The sequence below is a fragment of the Schistocerca cancellata genome, chromosome 7 (assembly GCF_023864275.1).
Source record: "Schistocerca cancellata isolate TAMUIC-IGC-003103 chromosome 7, iqSchCanc2.1, whole genome shotgun sequence".
Classification (NCBI taxonomy): Eukaryota; Metazoa; Arthropoda; class Insecta; order Orthoptera; family Acrididae; genus Schistocerca; species Schistocerca cancellata.
This window is the reverse complement of record NC_064632.1, coordinates 341,262,699-341,278,492: the sequence shown is the minus strand read 5'-3', so window position 1 is coordinate 341,278,492 and position 15,794 is coordinate 341,262,699. Positions and strand designations below refer to the sequence as shown.

The window sequence follows — 15,794 nt, the reverse complement described above, 5'->3', positions numbered from 1 at the left end:
ATATCAAGAGCTCAGATGGAAACTCAGTTCTAAGCAAAGAAGGGAAAGCAGAAAGGTGGAGGGAGTATATAGGAGGTCTATACAAGGGCAATGCACTTAAGGACAATATTATGGAAATGGAAGAGGATGTAGATGAAGATGAAATGGGAGATACGATATTGCGTGAAAAGTTTGACAGAGCACTGAAAGACCTGAGTCGAAACAAGGCTCCGGGAGTAGACAACATTCCATTGGAACTACTGACGGCCTTGGGAGAGCCAGTCCTGACAAAACTCTACAGTCTGGTGAGCAAGATGTATGAGACAGGCAAAATACCCTCAGACTTCAAGAAGAATATAATAATTCCAATCCCAAAGAAAGCAGGTGTTGACAGACGTGAAAATTACCGAACTATCAGTTTAATAAGTCACGGATGCAAAATACTAATGCTATTTCTCTACAGACGAATGGAAAAACTGGTAGAAGCAGACCTCGGGGAAGATCAGTTTAGATTCTGTAGAAATATTTGAACACGTGAGGCAGTACTGACCCTACAACTTATCTTGGAAGCTAGATTAAGGAAAGGCAAACCTATGTTTCTAGCATTTGTGGACTTAGAGAAAGCTTTTGACAATGTTGACTGGAATACTCTCTTGCAAATTCTGAAGGTGGCGGGGGTAAAATACAGGGAGCGAAAGGCTATATACAATTTGTACAGAAACCAGATGGCAGTTATAAGAGCCAAGGGGCATGAAAGGGAAGCACTGGTTGGGAAGGGAGTGAGACAGGGTTGTAGCCTGTCCCCGATGTTATTCAATCTGTATATTGAGCAAGCAGTGAAGGAAACAAAAGAAAAATTCGGAGTAGGTATTAAAATCCATGGAGAAGAAATAAAAACTTTGAGGTTCACCGATGACATTGTAATTCTGTCAGAGACAGCAAAGGACTTGGAAGAGCAGTTGAACGGAGTGGACAGTGTCTTGAAAGGAGGGCATAAGATGAAAATCAACAAAAGCAAAACAAAGATAATGGAATGTAGTCGAATTAAGTTGGGTGATGCTGAGGGAATTAGATTAGGAAATGAGACACTTAAAGTAGTAAAGAAGTTTTGCTATTTGAGGAGCAAAATAACTGATGATGGTCGAAGTAGAGAGGATATCAAATGTAGACTGGCAATGGCAAGGAAAGCGTTTCTCAAGAAGAGAAATTTGTTAACATCGAGTATAGATTTAGGTGTCTGGAAGTCGTTTCTGAAAGTATTTGTATTGAGTGTAGCCATGTATGGAAGTGAAACGTGGACGATAACTAGTTTGGACAAGAAGAGAATAGAAGCTTTCGAAATGTGGTGCTACAGAAGAATGCTGAAGATTAGATGGGTAGATCATATAACTAATGAGGAGGTATTGAAAAGGATTGGGGAGAAGTTTGTGGCACAACTTGACTAGAAGAAAGGATCGGTTGGTAGGACATGTTCTGAAGCATCAAGGGATCACCAATTTAGTATTGGAGGGCAGCATTGGGGGTAAAAATTGTAGAGGGAGACAAAGAGATGTATACACTAAACAGATTCAGAAGGATGTCGGTTGCAGTAGGTACTAGGAGATAAAGAAGCTTGCACAGGTTAGAGTAGCATTGAGAGCTGCATCAAACCAGTCTCAGGACTGAAGACAACAACAACAACAACAACAACAACAACAACAACAACAACACCTGCACCTGACGTGGCTGCCCCATATTTGACACCTAAAGACTGCATGCTTGCGGAAGCTTAATGCTCTCTGCCTTGTGGTCCACGCATGTTGGGGTGCAGACCGTGCTACCCTTCTCCATCGTTACCATGTTCTCATGTTCTGATTTTGTCCAGATTAGATTACAGTAGTCAGGTTTATGTCTCAGCAGCTCCTTCCACTCTGAACACTCTGAAACTGCTTGATCCTGTGCATCATTGTGCCATGCATTGGCTATTGGTGCTTTTCACATGTCCCGTCAACAGTTTCCTCGCAGAAGCTGGAATTCCCCCCCCCCCCCCCCCCCCCCCCCCCCCCCTACAAATATGACGGAACAAACTTCTGGTTACTTACGCTATTGCCATTTGACGATTCTCTGACCATTGCATGTACCCTGGCCTCTTTGCAAATGAGGGATGTCTCCCTCATGATACCCACCCCCGGGTGGGATTGCCAGTTGGAATGTATCTCAGTTCTCTCTATCAGGATCTCCATCTCCACTCATTGGGATGTGCCCCATGTATTTTCTCCCACCTAGACCACAGATTATTACCGACCTATTCCACGGTCCTAAGGTCTCTGTCACCATCTTGTATGTTCCATCCTTGAGGAATTCCAGGGTACTCCCATCTTCTACACTGATGATTCTAAAATGAGATAGGACGGGACAAGCTTTTATGTCTCCTACTGGCACGGAATACCATTTACCGCTGGGATCATTTAGTGTGTATACAGTAGCAGGGCCCTCCATTTTGTTACCCAGGACTCACCCCACAGTGTTTTAATAAGTTTAAACTCGATGAGCTGCCTGCAGGCTATAGACCGGTGCTACCCTCGTCACCCTTTGGTCTCTGCTATACATGACCTCCTTTCTGCCCTTACCTGTGCCACCTGCTCAGTTGTGTTTTTCTGAGTCCCAAGTCATGTGGCATCCCAGGAAATGTACTAGCTGACCATTTGGCTACAGAGGCAGATACCCCCAGTTCCCTTTCATGATTCCTGGTGCAGATATGCGGATCCACGCCAAATCTCTCTTTGCCCAAAAGTGCAATGACACCTGGTTTGCTACTGCTCTCAGTAATAAACTCTGTACAATCTAAGAGACTACTGCAGTTTGGCACTCTTTCTTCCACTCCTCTCTGAAGGAGTCCACTGTCTTACACCTTCTACGAGTTGGTCATACCAGGCTTGGCTATTGTTTTCTCTTGTGCGATGAGTCACCCTCACAATGTGGCTGTGGAGCCAGACTGATATCGTGCACACATGACAGCTGTCTCCGACCACTGTGTCAACAGTGTCTGAGATTCAGATCCAAACAAACCACTCCTCACATCTCCCTGCCTCTCATCAGCAGCTGCTATGCTAGTGGCAAGAAGTGGGCAGCACTGATTGCAAGCTGAGGGGAGTGGTAGAAAAGGGAGAAGTAGTAAGAATAAGGGGGGGTACGGAAGCAGTGCATGTACTCAGCTGTACCCAGCCAGCGACGGTACACGACATCTCAGTAAACAAACCATTTAATCTACTGAGATGAAAATGAGATTTTTCCAGTATTTTATTTTTTCCATGACAGTTCCCTGACTTTCCTGACATGTTTGAAATTCCCTGATTTCCAGAACTTGTGGCAACTCTGACTATATAATGTATTTATTTACTCAAGTAATAAAAGTTCTTGCTGGCAGAAAAATAAAAAGTTGGAAAACCCTGCTGATAAGTGTGCTTCAATATTCACCTCCTAGAAGTAGTTGAACACCTTTTTAAATAGTGTGCAGCCTATGGCATAATGCCATCTCATAAGAACACCTACTCGGAATAGTGCCATGGCGGAGCACTCAGCAGACACATCTGCACTTGCAGAGCACGAGCGTGCCCTGGGAGCACAAATCTTGGCCATCTACTATCTTCACCTGCAAATCAACAACCGTGCGCATATTTTTACTAACCAAGGTTTTCATTTGAGCGACTTTCTGTGTAAATGCAATCCGTAGGAAACTTTTTTTTGTTGTTGTTGTTGTCTCCACGTAATCTGATTGTTAAGCTCTAACTGATGCATGAAGGTCAGTGACCATATGTTCCTTTCTGTTGACAAAGGTGATCTTTGTCTACAGTAACGAAACTGACTGCATCACTTTCACTAATGCGCTTATTCTTTTGTCTCAATCACATTCAGTTTTTCTTTAGATTTAACTTTCCCTGTAAGTTTAGTGACAGTAATGATCACAGTTTTGTGACCATTGTTCACTACTTGTTTACTTTTCTTTACTTTCTCCACAACACCCATCAAATTAACTTGGATCACACTTGCATGGTCTTTACAAATGGATTCCACATTGGAAATATCATTATTATGTTAACATGTCTCTTTAGATATTAAATCAGTATGTACCTCCTGAGGTGTATGTTCAATACTACTGAGTTTACAAACTTCAGTTTTTGTTTTGACAGCTTCACTAATTTTAGTGTCTTTTAGATAGTACTAACTTCACGTACATTCATCTTGTCTTTTCTAACTGATTGTATATTAGTAATTTCATTGCTCTGTTTGCTTAGTTTGTCAGTTACGGGTACAATGCTGGTGTAATTACATTGACTATTCCTAATACAGGATTCATTGATCTCACTTGTTATCAGCATATGACTAACATTATAACTAGCTTCTTAATGTGAGCTTGAATTACATTTGCTTCATTTTCAATCACTGATTCTACATTAGCAATAATGATTTCAACATCATATGATCCCTCAGGCACTTCTTCCCTTTGAGTGTACTTTTGTGCGTTATTTATAGCAATGTCATTACTTTATTCATTAAAGAACTTGGTTCCCTTCTGTATCTAATAACATGATACCAGTCGGAATTACTGTTGCTTCGCCTTTGTGATCTGATTGAACCTGTCCTGTTGTGTTGTTAATTATAGTACTTCGTTCCCCAGGCACTGAGTTAATATATATGAGCTGATGTGTATAGTCTTCCCTACAAATATCACTCGTGATGCCCTGTACATTAACTACTTAATTACCAATTTCGGAATATGATTACTATTAACAGTTGTTTATCACAGCTGTTTATTTCATTATGAATTTCAAGTTTTTCATTTATCATATGATGTGTTTCATCCTTATGCTTACTTAAATAATTTTTTTCATTTCTTTACAGATTGCATTGATAAGATACATAAGTTCAGTAAACTAGATAAAAAGTTAGCAGTGTCATATCTCAATCAGGAAGTTGAAACTTTCAGCACAGGGCAGGAACCCATAGAGGAACTAAGGCTCAAGTTTAAAAGAATAGTTGACCACACACAGGATAGATATATACCCACTAGAAAAGTCCGTAATGAGATGGAGCCTCCATGGTATACACTCATTGCAAAGAAACTTTTAAACAAACAGATATTAGTGCATAAGACATGTAAAACAAAGCATCTGGCTATAGATAGAGAGCTGCTGAATGAAAGACGTTTTGCTGTCACGAGAGCAATACTTATAGCCTTCAGTGACTACTGTAGCAGAATATTGTCAATTGATACATAAAACCCAAAGAAATTCTGGTTGTCTGTAAAGGCTGTTAGTGGCACCATAGTTAGTGTCCAGTCCCTAGTCAGTGAGACAAGAACTGAAACTGAGGGTAGCAAAGCAAAGGCTGAAATGCTAAGTCCATTTTCAAATGATGAATGAAATAAGAATTAGTGTCAGTGATGTTGAGAAACAGCTGCAATCGCTAAAATTGAACAAAGCTCCAGGGCCGGATGGAATCCCTGTCAGATTATATATAGAATTTGTGGCTGAGCTAGTCCCTTTTTTGGTTGTAATCTGTCATAGATATCTTTCTCCCTCAAAAAAGAGAGAGAGGCACAGGTCGCACCTGTCTACAAGATGGGTAGCAGAAGTGTTCCACAAAACTACCTTCAAATATCCTTGACATAGATTTGTTGTAGAATCTTAGAACATATTGTGAGCTCAAACTTAATGAGATGTCTTGAACAGAACAACCTCCTCAATGCCAACAAGCATGGATTCCCAAAACATTGATCATGCGAAACACAAGTTGCACATTTGTCGCATGATATACTCCAAGCTTTGGATAAAGGAAGTGAGGTAGATGCAGTATTTCTTGATTTTCAAAATGCTTTTGACTCAGTACCACACTTGTGCTTATTGTTGAAAGTATTATCATATGGAGTATAAAGTGAAATTTGTGACTGGATTGAGGATTTTTTTGATATGGAGGACGCAGATGTTATCGTGGATGGAGAGTCATAACAAGATGTAGAAGTGACTTCAGGTGTGCTCCAGAGAAGTGTGTTGGCACCCATCCTGTTCATATTGTATACTGATGGCCTTCCAGGCAATATTAATAGTAACCTCAGGCTTGCTGCAGGTGATGCAGTTATCTGTGATGAAGTACTATCTGAAAGAAGCTGCATAAATATTCATGCAGATCTTAACAGTATTCCAAAGTGGTTCAAAGATTGGCAGCTTACCGTACTGCTTTAAGTGTTCAGAATCATAAAATTTTGCACTTCACTAAACAAAAAAATGTAATATCCTATGACTATAATATCAAATAGCCATTGTTGGACCAAATAGGGCTAACAGAGAACATTTACAGAGAAGGGCAGCATAAATGCTCACAAGTTTATTTGGTCCATGGGAGAGTTTCACAGAGATAATGAAGGAACAGAACTGTAAGTCTCTCAAAGATAAACATAAACAATCCTGATACAGTCTATTAACAAAATTTCAAGAACCAGCTTCAAATGATTACTCTAGGAATATACTACAACCCCCTATGTATCGCTCACATAGGGATCGTGAGGATAAGAGTAAAATAATTACTATATGCACAGAGCCATTTAATCAATCATTCTTCCCGCACTCTATGTGAATGGATTGGGAAGAAACCTCAATAACTAGTACCATTGGACATGCCCTCTGTCATGCACCTCACAGTTGTTTGCAGAGTATAGACGTAGATGTTGTCAGTTGTAGCTTCAAGATTAATGACATTTTGATGCTTTGAAGCTAGTATTGAGCTCACTTTGCCCTGTGTTAACTTTTTTATGTCATCATTAATTTCTTTAAGCTCTGTCAACCATCTTCTGCCCTTCATTTACTTTTTGATTTATTGTTTTTAGCACCTCAATTGTTGCATGCATCTGGCTCTAACTCTGATCTTCCTCAATACTATCTTCTCTATCATTATCATTCGACAAGGTATCCGATAATGCAGTACCGTGGCTTAATCTACTCAATTCTACCGTCATTCCATTTAAAATGTTTATGTCAGATTCTGTTTTTACTGCTTCATTGTGGTCAGGAATTGCACATACTTCATTTTCAGTACCATTATATAAAACAGAATCTGCATTTTCATGAGCATTATTTCCAACACCATTATCTGTTATTTGTAGCTGATATGAAGATCATTGTTAATAATATCAATTTGCTACTCTTGTGGCTGATCTGAAGGGATGCCCCTACCATGACTAATACACACTCCTTCCCTATTTCTAAGATGATATCTTCCCTCCCCTTCACTAGCCATTTTACAATATAGGAAATTAAAAAATTTTATACAAATGTTTCTCAGTTCTGCAATTATTACCGTGAACACTGTAATCACATTCAGATTACTCTTTCTTTTGCTAGCCACTCCATACATTAAACTATGCTGTGCAGGCATAACAATCTAATCTGAGTTATTCGTTGTGCTGCTGCCGAGATGCTCTACTTGCTGCCGTTGCTGAAGTTGCCATGACATACAGCTTTCAGGACTGTTGAACTACCTGTTGCTCCATCTAATATGCTGTGTGTTCTGTTTTCTGCAACCAGGCTGCTTGATCTTGCACCTCTCATTGCTAGTCACTCCTGAAGCAGCCCCACAGTGCTGCCTCTTGCATAGTCATTCAGTCATGTACTCCAAGGATCGTGCACATGAATATTGTTTAACATTGCTTTGCGTACACCAATGTAAATGGAGCCTTTATTCTCCTTGTACACTGTACTCAATATTATACAACTAACAGTTTGTAACACCAGTTCCTCTCAGCTGAGACACAGTTCAAGTACGGTTCATAGGTAGTTCAGTCACAGTTCATCAGTTTAATGCAGTCATGCACTGCCTTAATACAGTTTGCTGTTGTTGTGTGGATAGTTCAGTCCTCACTATTAATTTTTGCAGCCTCACTTCTTCAGTAAAACTTTCTCCAAAGAACATAATCTTCAAAGATATCCAATCAGGGATGCTGTCTATAGTGGCATGAAGAAAATTCAGACATAATGGGGGAGAGAATAAGTGATCTGCTTGTAAATTATCTGTGTTACCACAAATCGCATGTAACTGTCTCCATTTGTACTGAAAACAAACGACATTCGAGGAGTGTAGTTGTGTTTTGCCATTTCAAGGGAGAACAGAGATTCTGTAACACTCCACTAACTTGATATCTTCTATAGAGGTTGTTGTTCCTGTACAGATGAAAAGCTAAGGCTGCGAGTTCATTGTTATGCAACAGCAGTTAGGAGAGCTTCTCGGCAGTGGCTGCACACTGGCTGAATCAGATTAGAGTGTCACATCTGTAAAGTTTAGTTTAATGTATGCAGTGGCTGGTAAAGTAGTTTTTGTTATTCATGACACACAAAACAGATGAAGCTATAAACTGCTAATAAGACTATTGCATGTTGTTAGATTACAAGATTCCTTGCCCACACCTCTTGGGGAGCGGACCATGTTACACTCCTTCGTATCTACTGGGTTCTTGTCCAGTCTTGCTTTGACTACAGCTGCCAGGTTTATGGCTTGGTGGTGCCTTCGGCTTTGAAATTGTTAGATCCAGTCTACCGTCATGGAGTTAGATTGGCCACTGACACTCTTCGGACTAAGATTGGCCACTGACACCCTTCGGACTAGTCCTGTAGACAGTCTCCTTGCCAAAGTGGGCATTTTCCCTTTATAATTTGATGGTATCAACATTTGCTCACCGTTGCAATCACTGTTCAACAGTTTCCTCATCCTTCAGCATCATAATCATCATCATCAGTTATCTGCTATATTAGCAGGTCCTTTGCCTCTCCATTTTCTGCGATCCATTGCTTCCTTCTTAAGGCTGCTGTATGTTGTACCATCCATCATGTCATCCAGTATCTGGAATCTCTTCCTTCCTCGCTTCCTTTTCCCTTCTACATAACCTTCTGAAACTGTTTTTATCAGTCCTTCATTCGTTCTTACTATATGCCCAATCCAATTTCTTTTTCTTCTCTTTATTACATCTAGTAACTATCTTTTCTCACCCACTCTTCTCAGTACCTCTTCATTTTTTACTCTGTCTACCCAACTTATTCTTTCCGTCTTCCGCCATGTCCAGATCTGAAAAGCCTCCAGCCTTTCTCTGTCTTTTTTCCTCATAGTCCATGTTTCAGCGCCATATAGAAGAACACTCCATACAAGACATTTTATGAGTCTCTTTCTGAGTTCTCTGTCCAGACCGCTGCAGAAGATTCTCCTTTTCTTATAAAATGCCTCTTTTGCCATTGCTATCCTTGTTTTAATTTCTGTGGTGCACTTCCAGTCGGTGTCTATCCTGCTTCCAAGATACTTAAAATTATGCACTTGTTCTAGTGTTTCTCCATTCAGCATGATTTTTATTTCCTTATTTCCTCCTAGTGCCAATACTTTTGTTTTATTTGTGTTAATTTTCATTCCATATTTTTTTCTGTTAGTTGCAATGGTGTCCACAAAATCCTGTAATTCTTTTTCCCCTGTGGCTAGAAGGACCATGTCATCAGCAAATCTCAAACACCCTACTCTTCTTCCTCCAATTTCTACTCCTTTGTCATCTAATGAGCATTGGTCAGTCATATTTTCCAAGTAGAGGTTGAAAAGAGTGGGTGATAAACAGCATCCTTGTCTTACTCCTTTTCCTAGTCTGATCCAGTTTGTACTTTCTCCTCTCACTTTAACTGAAACTTTTTGATTAAGATATAATGAGTTTATAAGTCTTCTGGTTTTCCAGTCCACTCTCTTTTCCCTCATTATAGTCGCCAGCTTGTCCCAAACCACATTGTCAAATGCCTTTTCTAAATCGATGAAGCACATATATAGGTCTCTTCCTTTTTCAATAAACCTTTCTCCCAAGATTCGTAGGAGCCCTATTGCATCTCTGGTGCCCGTATTCCGTCTAAAGCCAAACTGCTCCTTGCCAAGATTCTCCTCCATTACTTTTTCAAGTCTCTTATTAATTATTCTTAACATCACTTTGGCTGCATGTGAAATGAGGCTGATTGTCCTGTGCTCGCTGCATTTCTTGGTTCCTTGTTTTTTCGGTAATGGAGTCATTACTGTTGTCAGAAAGTCCTCAGGCCATTCACAACTGTCATATATTTTATTACATAACCGCAATATTTCTCTTATTCCATCGTGGTTCAAGCATTTAAGTATTTCTCCCGGTATTGTATCTGTACCTACCGCTTTGCCATTTTTCATTGCAGCTATGGCAGACTTTACTTCTTCTATTATGATGGTCGGGCCTTTCTCGTCATCACTTACACTCTTGTGTGATTCAAGTTCCAGAGTTTCTGGTTTGCTATTTGTGTCATATAGCTCTTTTATATATTCTTCCCATCTCTGGAGGACATCGTCACAATCTTTGTACACTACATCTTCGTCTTTACTCTAAATTTCCATAGTAGCACTTCCTGCTCTGTTTTGTACCCATGTCATAGTCTTTACTCTGTTGTATAGTAAGTCGTATCTTCCCTTCCTGTCTAGTTCTTCAATTTCATCACATTCCTCTTTTAGCCATTTTTTTCTAGTCTGCTCTGTTTCTCTTCGCAGTTAATTATTTAACCTTCAGTATATCTTTCTTGCATCTTCAGTGTTCCTGTTTTTCGAGACAGCATTTCAGCTTACCCTATTCGTTTTGCATTCAAGGATCATCGAATCCCCGGGATGGCATTACCACTTTGAATGTGCCTTGCTGTCTTCTACCAGGACCTCTGTCTATCCTCATCAGAATGTACTCCTGTGATTTCTTGCAGAACAGTACCAGAACTGAGAAAAAGTTAAATGTTTGAGATGTGGTACTGTAGAAGGATGCTGAAAATGAAATACACTGATAAAATAAGAATTAAGAGTTTCTGTGTGGAAAAAGTAGAACATATTGACAAAAAGAATGGATAGAATTATAGGAAATATGTAAAGACATTAAGGAATAACTTCCATGATATTTGAGAAAGATGTAAAAGTTAAAAACTGTTGGAGAAGACAGATGGAATACATCCTTCAAGCAGATGAAGACACTGGATGCAAGTGCTGCCATGAGATGAAGAGTTTGATCACAGAAGAGGAATTAAATGAACAACAAATGTCAGCCGTAATGGAAAATGCTGCCGCGTGGCACAATTTCTTAATGGTCTCGCAGTAACCATTTGCATTGATTGTTTGGCCTCATGGTAAGAAATCAATCAGCAAAATGCCTTTTCTGCCCCAAAAAATGATGCACATGACTTTTTGAGGTGTCAAGATTTGTTTAGGCCTAACCTTAATTGGGAATGAAGTGTACCTCCATTCCGTTGATTGTTGTTTTGTTTCAGGGGTGTCGTACGATACCCAAGTGACTATCTGAGAAAGAAAACCATTGCCTTCTTCATTGTAGCATGTCAAAAACTGAAGTGCACTGCCCATCCATTGTTGTTTGTGTTGTTCAGTAAGAATTTTGGGTACCCAACGTGAACAAATTTTTCGAAATTTTAGTTTCTCAGTAACAACTTCATGAATTAGTGATCGTGAGAACTGCGGAACTTCCATAGCAAGGGCACTAAGTGTAAATTTACAGTTGTGCTTAATCTTCTCTTCAATTGTGTGAACCAGTTCGTCAGTAACCACAGGCGGGTGTCCACTTCGTTCTTTGTCTTGCACTTGATCATGTCCTTCATTGAACAGTCTGACCATCTTCTAACCATTGAATCACTCACAGCATTTTGTCCATAAACCTCGCAGATTTGCCGATGAATTTCCTTTTGTTTAACTTTCTTTGCACTTAGAAAACAAATCACAGATCTGATTTCTCATGCGGCGACATTTTCAATTATGGCTGACATTGTAAAGAAGCACTACAAAGCACACATCAGCAGCAGCGATCTGAAAATGGCGTACATTTCTTCTCCTTGAGTCAGATGGAAATAGAAATGGAACTTACTTTGTGGACAACCCTCATATTTCATTTCCTCTGACATTGCGCTTACTACTAAATGAAAAACATAGCTTAGAAAATGATTTAATCGGCTGGCTGTACTATGTGAAAAGGGACAGAAGAGTAGCCTGCAGTTGCACAGCTTATTTTCCACCTATCGTGATCACTTTCTTGTCACAGCTCATATTGATATAATTTCAGGCTATGCCAGGGTGTCCTAAGTTAATTAGGTTTTATTCTGTTCAAATTAGAGGAGAACTTGAATTGGATTCTCCTTATTCATGCAGGATTACAATGTATTTTGTTCTGTTTATAGTGTGAGCCAACATTGCTGCCCGAACCAAATCATGTAATGCTCAACCACCTGTACGCTTTGTCAATCAAAGACGGTGTTATGGTGCTGAGTGCGACACACCGATATCGCAAGAAGTATGTCACAACTTTGCTGTACAAGCCCATATAGCCTACGCATCGACCACAGACTGGTCAAGTTCGTCCACGACTGGATCGTGCAGATACTCGGTGAATCACCGCATGAAGCATAATAAAAGTATGAAATACTGAAGTGTATTGTACAAAACAAAAAGTGGGCACCTGTACCCACATGAATTACTTAATGGTTTTTGTGACGGATGTATTAAATTTTATTTTAGTCAGATTGACAAGTGTTTGGGAAGTTAGCCCAACTAAGTTGTGATGAATTGCAGTTTTGAAAAGTTACCCAATTGTGCCTGTTTTAGGAAGAAGTTACCTCTTATTTTCTAACTGATAATATAATGGTATCAGAAAATATTTAAGAAATGACACATAAATTTACATATTATTGCCTTCTTGGCTTATAGCATTATTGACAGGCTCCAACTTTGTCAGACAATAGATGTTGTTTTTCTTATTGATAACTATGACCTCATTTGTTTCATAATCTTAAAATAAAACATAAATTGTAAACTAACAACACTGTCATATGCCTTATTGTAACTTACACTATTATCAGACAGTATAAGTCACCTAAACTGCAGAAGTATCCTAGTTATTTTTTTAGATATAGCAAGATATAGAGATTTTGTTGCATAGTATATGTATAAATAATATAAATATTATAGTCCATTGTTAAAGTGCCGTACAAGTTCCATAAGTTACTAGAAACATCAATAGCTCACTGAACAGACTGTAGAATGGAGGCAAACAATAAACTTAAGAATGAATGTTATGCTATTTTTGACAGAGTGTAAGTTGAAACCACAATAAGTGTAAATAGAAAAAAACTAGAAAAATAATCAGGTGTGTAAAAAGATATATATATATATAAACATTTATTGTTACTGACTGTTGTGTGTATTTTTGTTTCTTGGAAAAATGAAGTCTGGAATAACAACATGACAACAATATTTTGAAACATTAAGTCTAGTTCAGAAAATGGGATGTCCAAATAGATTCTAGTTTATTTGGTAAGATATTATCGATTCTTAAATGACAAAAATAAGACAATGTTTCTAACAAGCCTCCAGGTGCCAACTGATGGTGATTTTGCACTGGAGAAGTATGTTGTTGGCCTCATCTCACAGCTGTAATCTAATCAATAATTGATTTGGAAGTCTTCTAGAATTTTGTAACAAATGACACACACACACACACACACACACACACACACACACACACACACACACAGAGAGAGAGAGAGAGAGAGAGAGAGAGAGAGAGAGAGAGAGAGAAGGGGGGGGCTATATTAAGTATCCATCACTTTCTACCTGCATCTTCATGTGTGCCCACATTGAATTGCATGTATGAATAGTAGCTTACAGAGAAATAACATTTGTATGTATTCTAATGTACTAAACATTAGTTTCAATCTGTGAATATGATTCTCAATTGCATGTTACTCATGTTCTAGATAAATATCTTTTCTTGCTTTATGACAAGAAAAACAAATGGCACTGAATTGTGGTACAAAATAGAGGAATTTGTAAGTCAGATTGTTATTTAAATAAATTACTCTTAATATTTTTAATTTGTTTTCTTTTTTTGTTTATGTACTTTGTGTCCAACATTTACAGGTAAGTTAAAAGTTTAGTCCTTGTGTCTTCATAAACTGCTTATATACACAATCCTAGTAATATAAATCTGACTCCAACATCACTAAATTATTGTGTGATATATTTCCTTTGCTTTATCTTATGACATGCTTTATGATGTCTGGAGGTTAATGATTGGAAGTAACTATTTTATAAGTAAATGGTAGGACTATCTATATCCAGTTTACACTGAGCAGACACTGCTCCATAACTGTTGCAACTAGCCTCTTTCTGAAAAAAACATAATTTAACAGAATTAAAAAAAGTAAATGCTAAGGTGGATGCACCTCAAAGGCTGACTCTACAGTGTCAGTAATGTAGTCTACACCAGGTTTTTGATTCACACACTTTAACTGCTCTTGGATGCTGAATGAAATTCTGTTTATGAGCAGTTAGTCTCGTCTACTTAAATTATGCACAGGTAAACGTATAGCCAAATACTACACTCAGTTGATGTCCTATAATATTGATTGAGTGCAGTAATCTGCCACTAACATAACTATTCACAAAAGTTCATGTGTGACAGTAATTTTTCAGATCTAACAGTCAAATCAGTACAAACTCTATGTGCAAAGTAACTAACTATTGGAAACAACACAGTTCTTCACCTAATGTTACTGACACAGTAGGCATTCATTAGCTGTTAGTGAAGTTCAATGCTGTTAATGAAAATAATTATAAGTTCACAGTCAATCATTAAAAAAAGTCACTGAATTATTGAATAAACTTCCGGACAGAAAATTTAGATAAAACTCTGTTGATATCTTGACTCGTAACTTGTACTAATTCATCTGTGCCAAATTTCCCAATATTGTGGACGTAGATCTTATAGATTTCATAACCTTCCACAGACTGACTTAAAATGGCTTCTAAAATGCATCTTTTGTAAGTCTATAATAATTAAAACTGAAGTTAGCTATTGTTTACTAGCTTTTAACAAATTCAATTAAACATTTACACTTCTGAGTAACAGAATATGGAGGGATATTTGTTGTAACAAGGACTTTCAGTTACAGTAATAATGTCTATTGAATTACACTGGCATCTACTTTCTCAGCAGTTCAGTAATCAGATATTTGTTTTCCTATGAATAACGAAAATGAAATCTGAAATTACTGATAATTTATGATTAATGCAGTTTTCAGGAAAATTGATCACACTTATGGATTCTAAATAACCAAAAGAAGGTAATAAGCAATAAGGTTAAGTTGAATGTGCCCTGAGTCAATATTTGAAATTTTTAGGTACTATGTGCATATTATATAAATGAACATATTGAAATACCGAGCTGCAGATACATACATCAAAAAGACTAACAGAAAGTGAGCTTTAGGCCAACAAGGCCTTTGTTGGAAACACACACACACACACACACACACACACACACACACACACACACAGGGCCAGTCTCACCTGGTCTCAGTAGCCTGAGACAGGTCTTGTGTGTGTGTGTGTGTGTGTGTGTGTGTGTTTTCTATTTCACTTTCTGACAGTCTTTTTGTTGTGCCTATCAGTGACTCAGCATCTCTGCTATATGGTGAGTAGCAGCTATCCTTTTAATATTATTGTTACAATCCATCCTGGATTTTCCATTGCTTGGACATACCAAAGATATCACAAAATAGGCACAAAAATGGGGTGGAGGGGGGGGGGGGGGGAGAGGAGAAAACATAACAGCAGGAAGAAATCAGCTTTGTTAAAAGGTGCATTCTCAGAGTGTTTCGTTTTGTTTTTCTGTGTTCCTTCCATGATTGTACAGTGAACTCTTGACAGTTTGAGGTTCAATTGACCTCAGAAAAAGTTTTAATAACTCGGAGTTTAATTCAACG

The 15,794-nt window shown here is 38.5% G+C and overlaps 1 protein-coding gene and 1 long non-coding RNA gene across 3 annotated transcripts in view; both read left to right on the top strand.

Annotated features, from left to right (window-relative positions):
* The window catches only part of LOC126092551 (5'-AMP-activated protein kinase subunit beta-1), a 72,492-nt gene extending 58,591 nt beyond the window's left edge, over window positions 1-13,901 (top strand). For both annotated transcript variants that reach the window (XM_049908211.1, XM_049908210.1), the window contains exon 7: window positions 12,210-13,901. In XM_049908211.1, the coding sequence (XP_049764168.1) occupies window positions 12,210-12,356 (147 nt within the window). In that variant the 3' untranslated portion in view covers window positions 12,357-13,901. The remainder of the gene's footprint in view (window positions 1-12,209) is intronic.
* Window positions 1-13,901, top strand: part of LOC126092553 (uncharacterized) — a 63,211-nt gene extending 49,310 nt beyond the window's left edge. The window contains exon 2 of the long non-coding RNA XR_007521354.1: window positions 13,608-13,901. This is a non-coding gene — a long non-coding RNA (uncharacterized LOC126092553). The remainder of the gene's footprint in view (window positions 1-13,607) is intronic.
* Window positions 13,902-15,794: the final 1,893 nt, after the last annotated feature.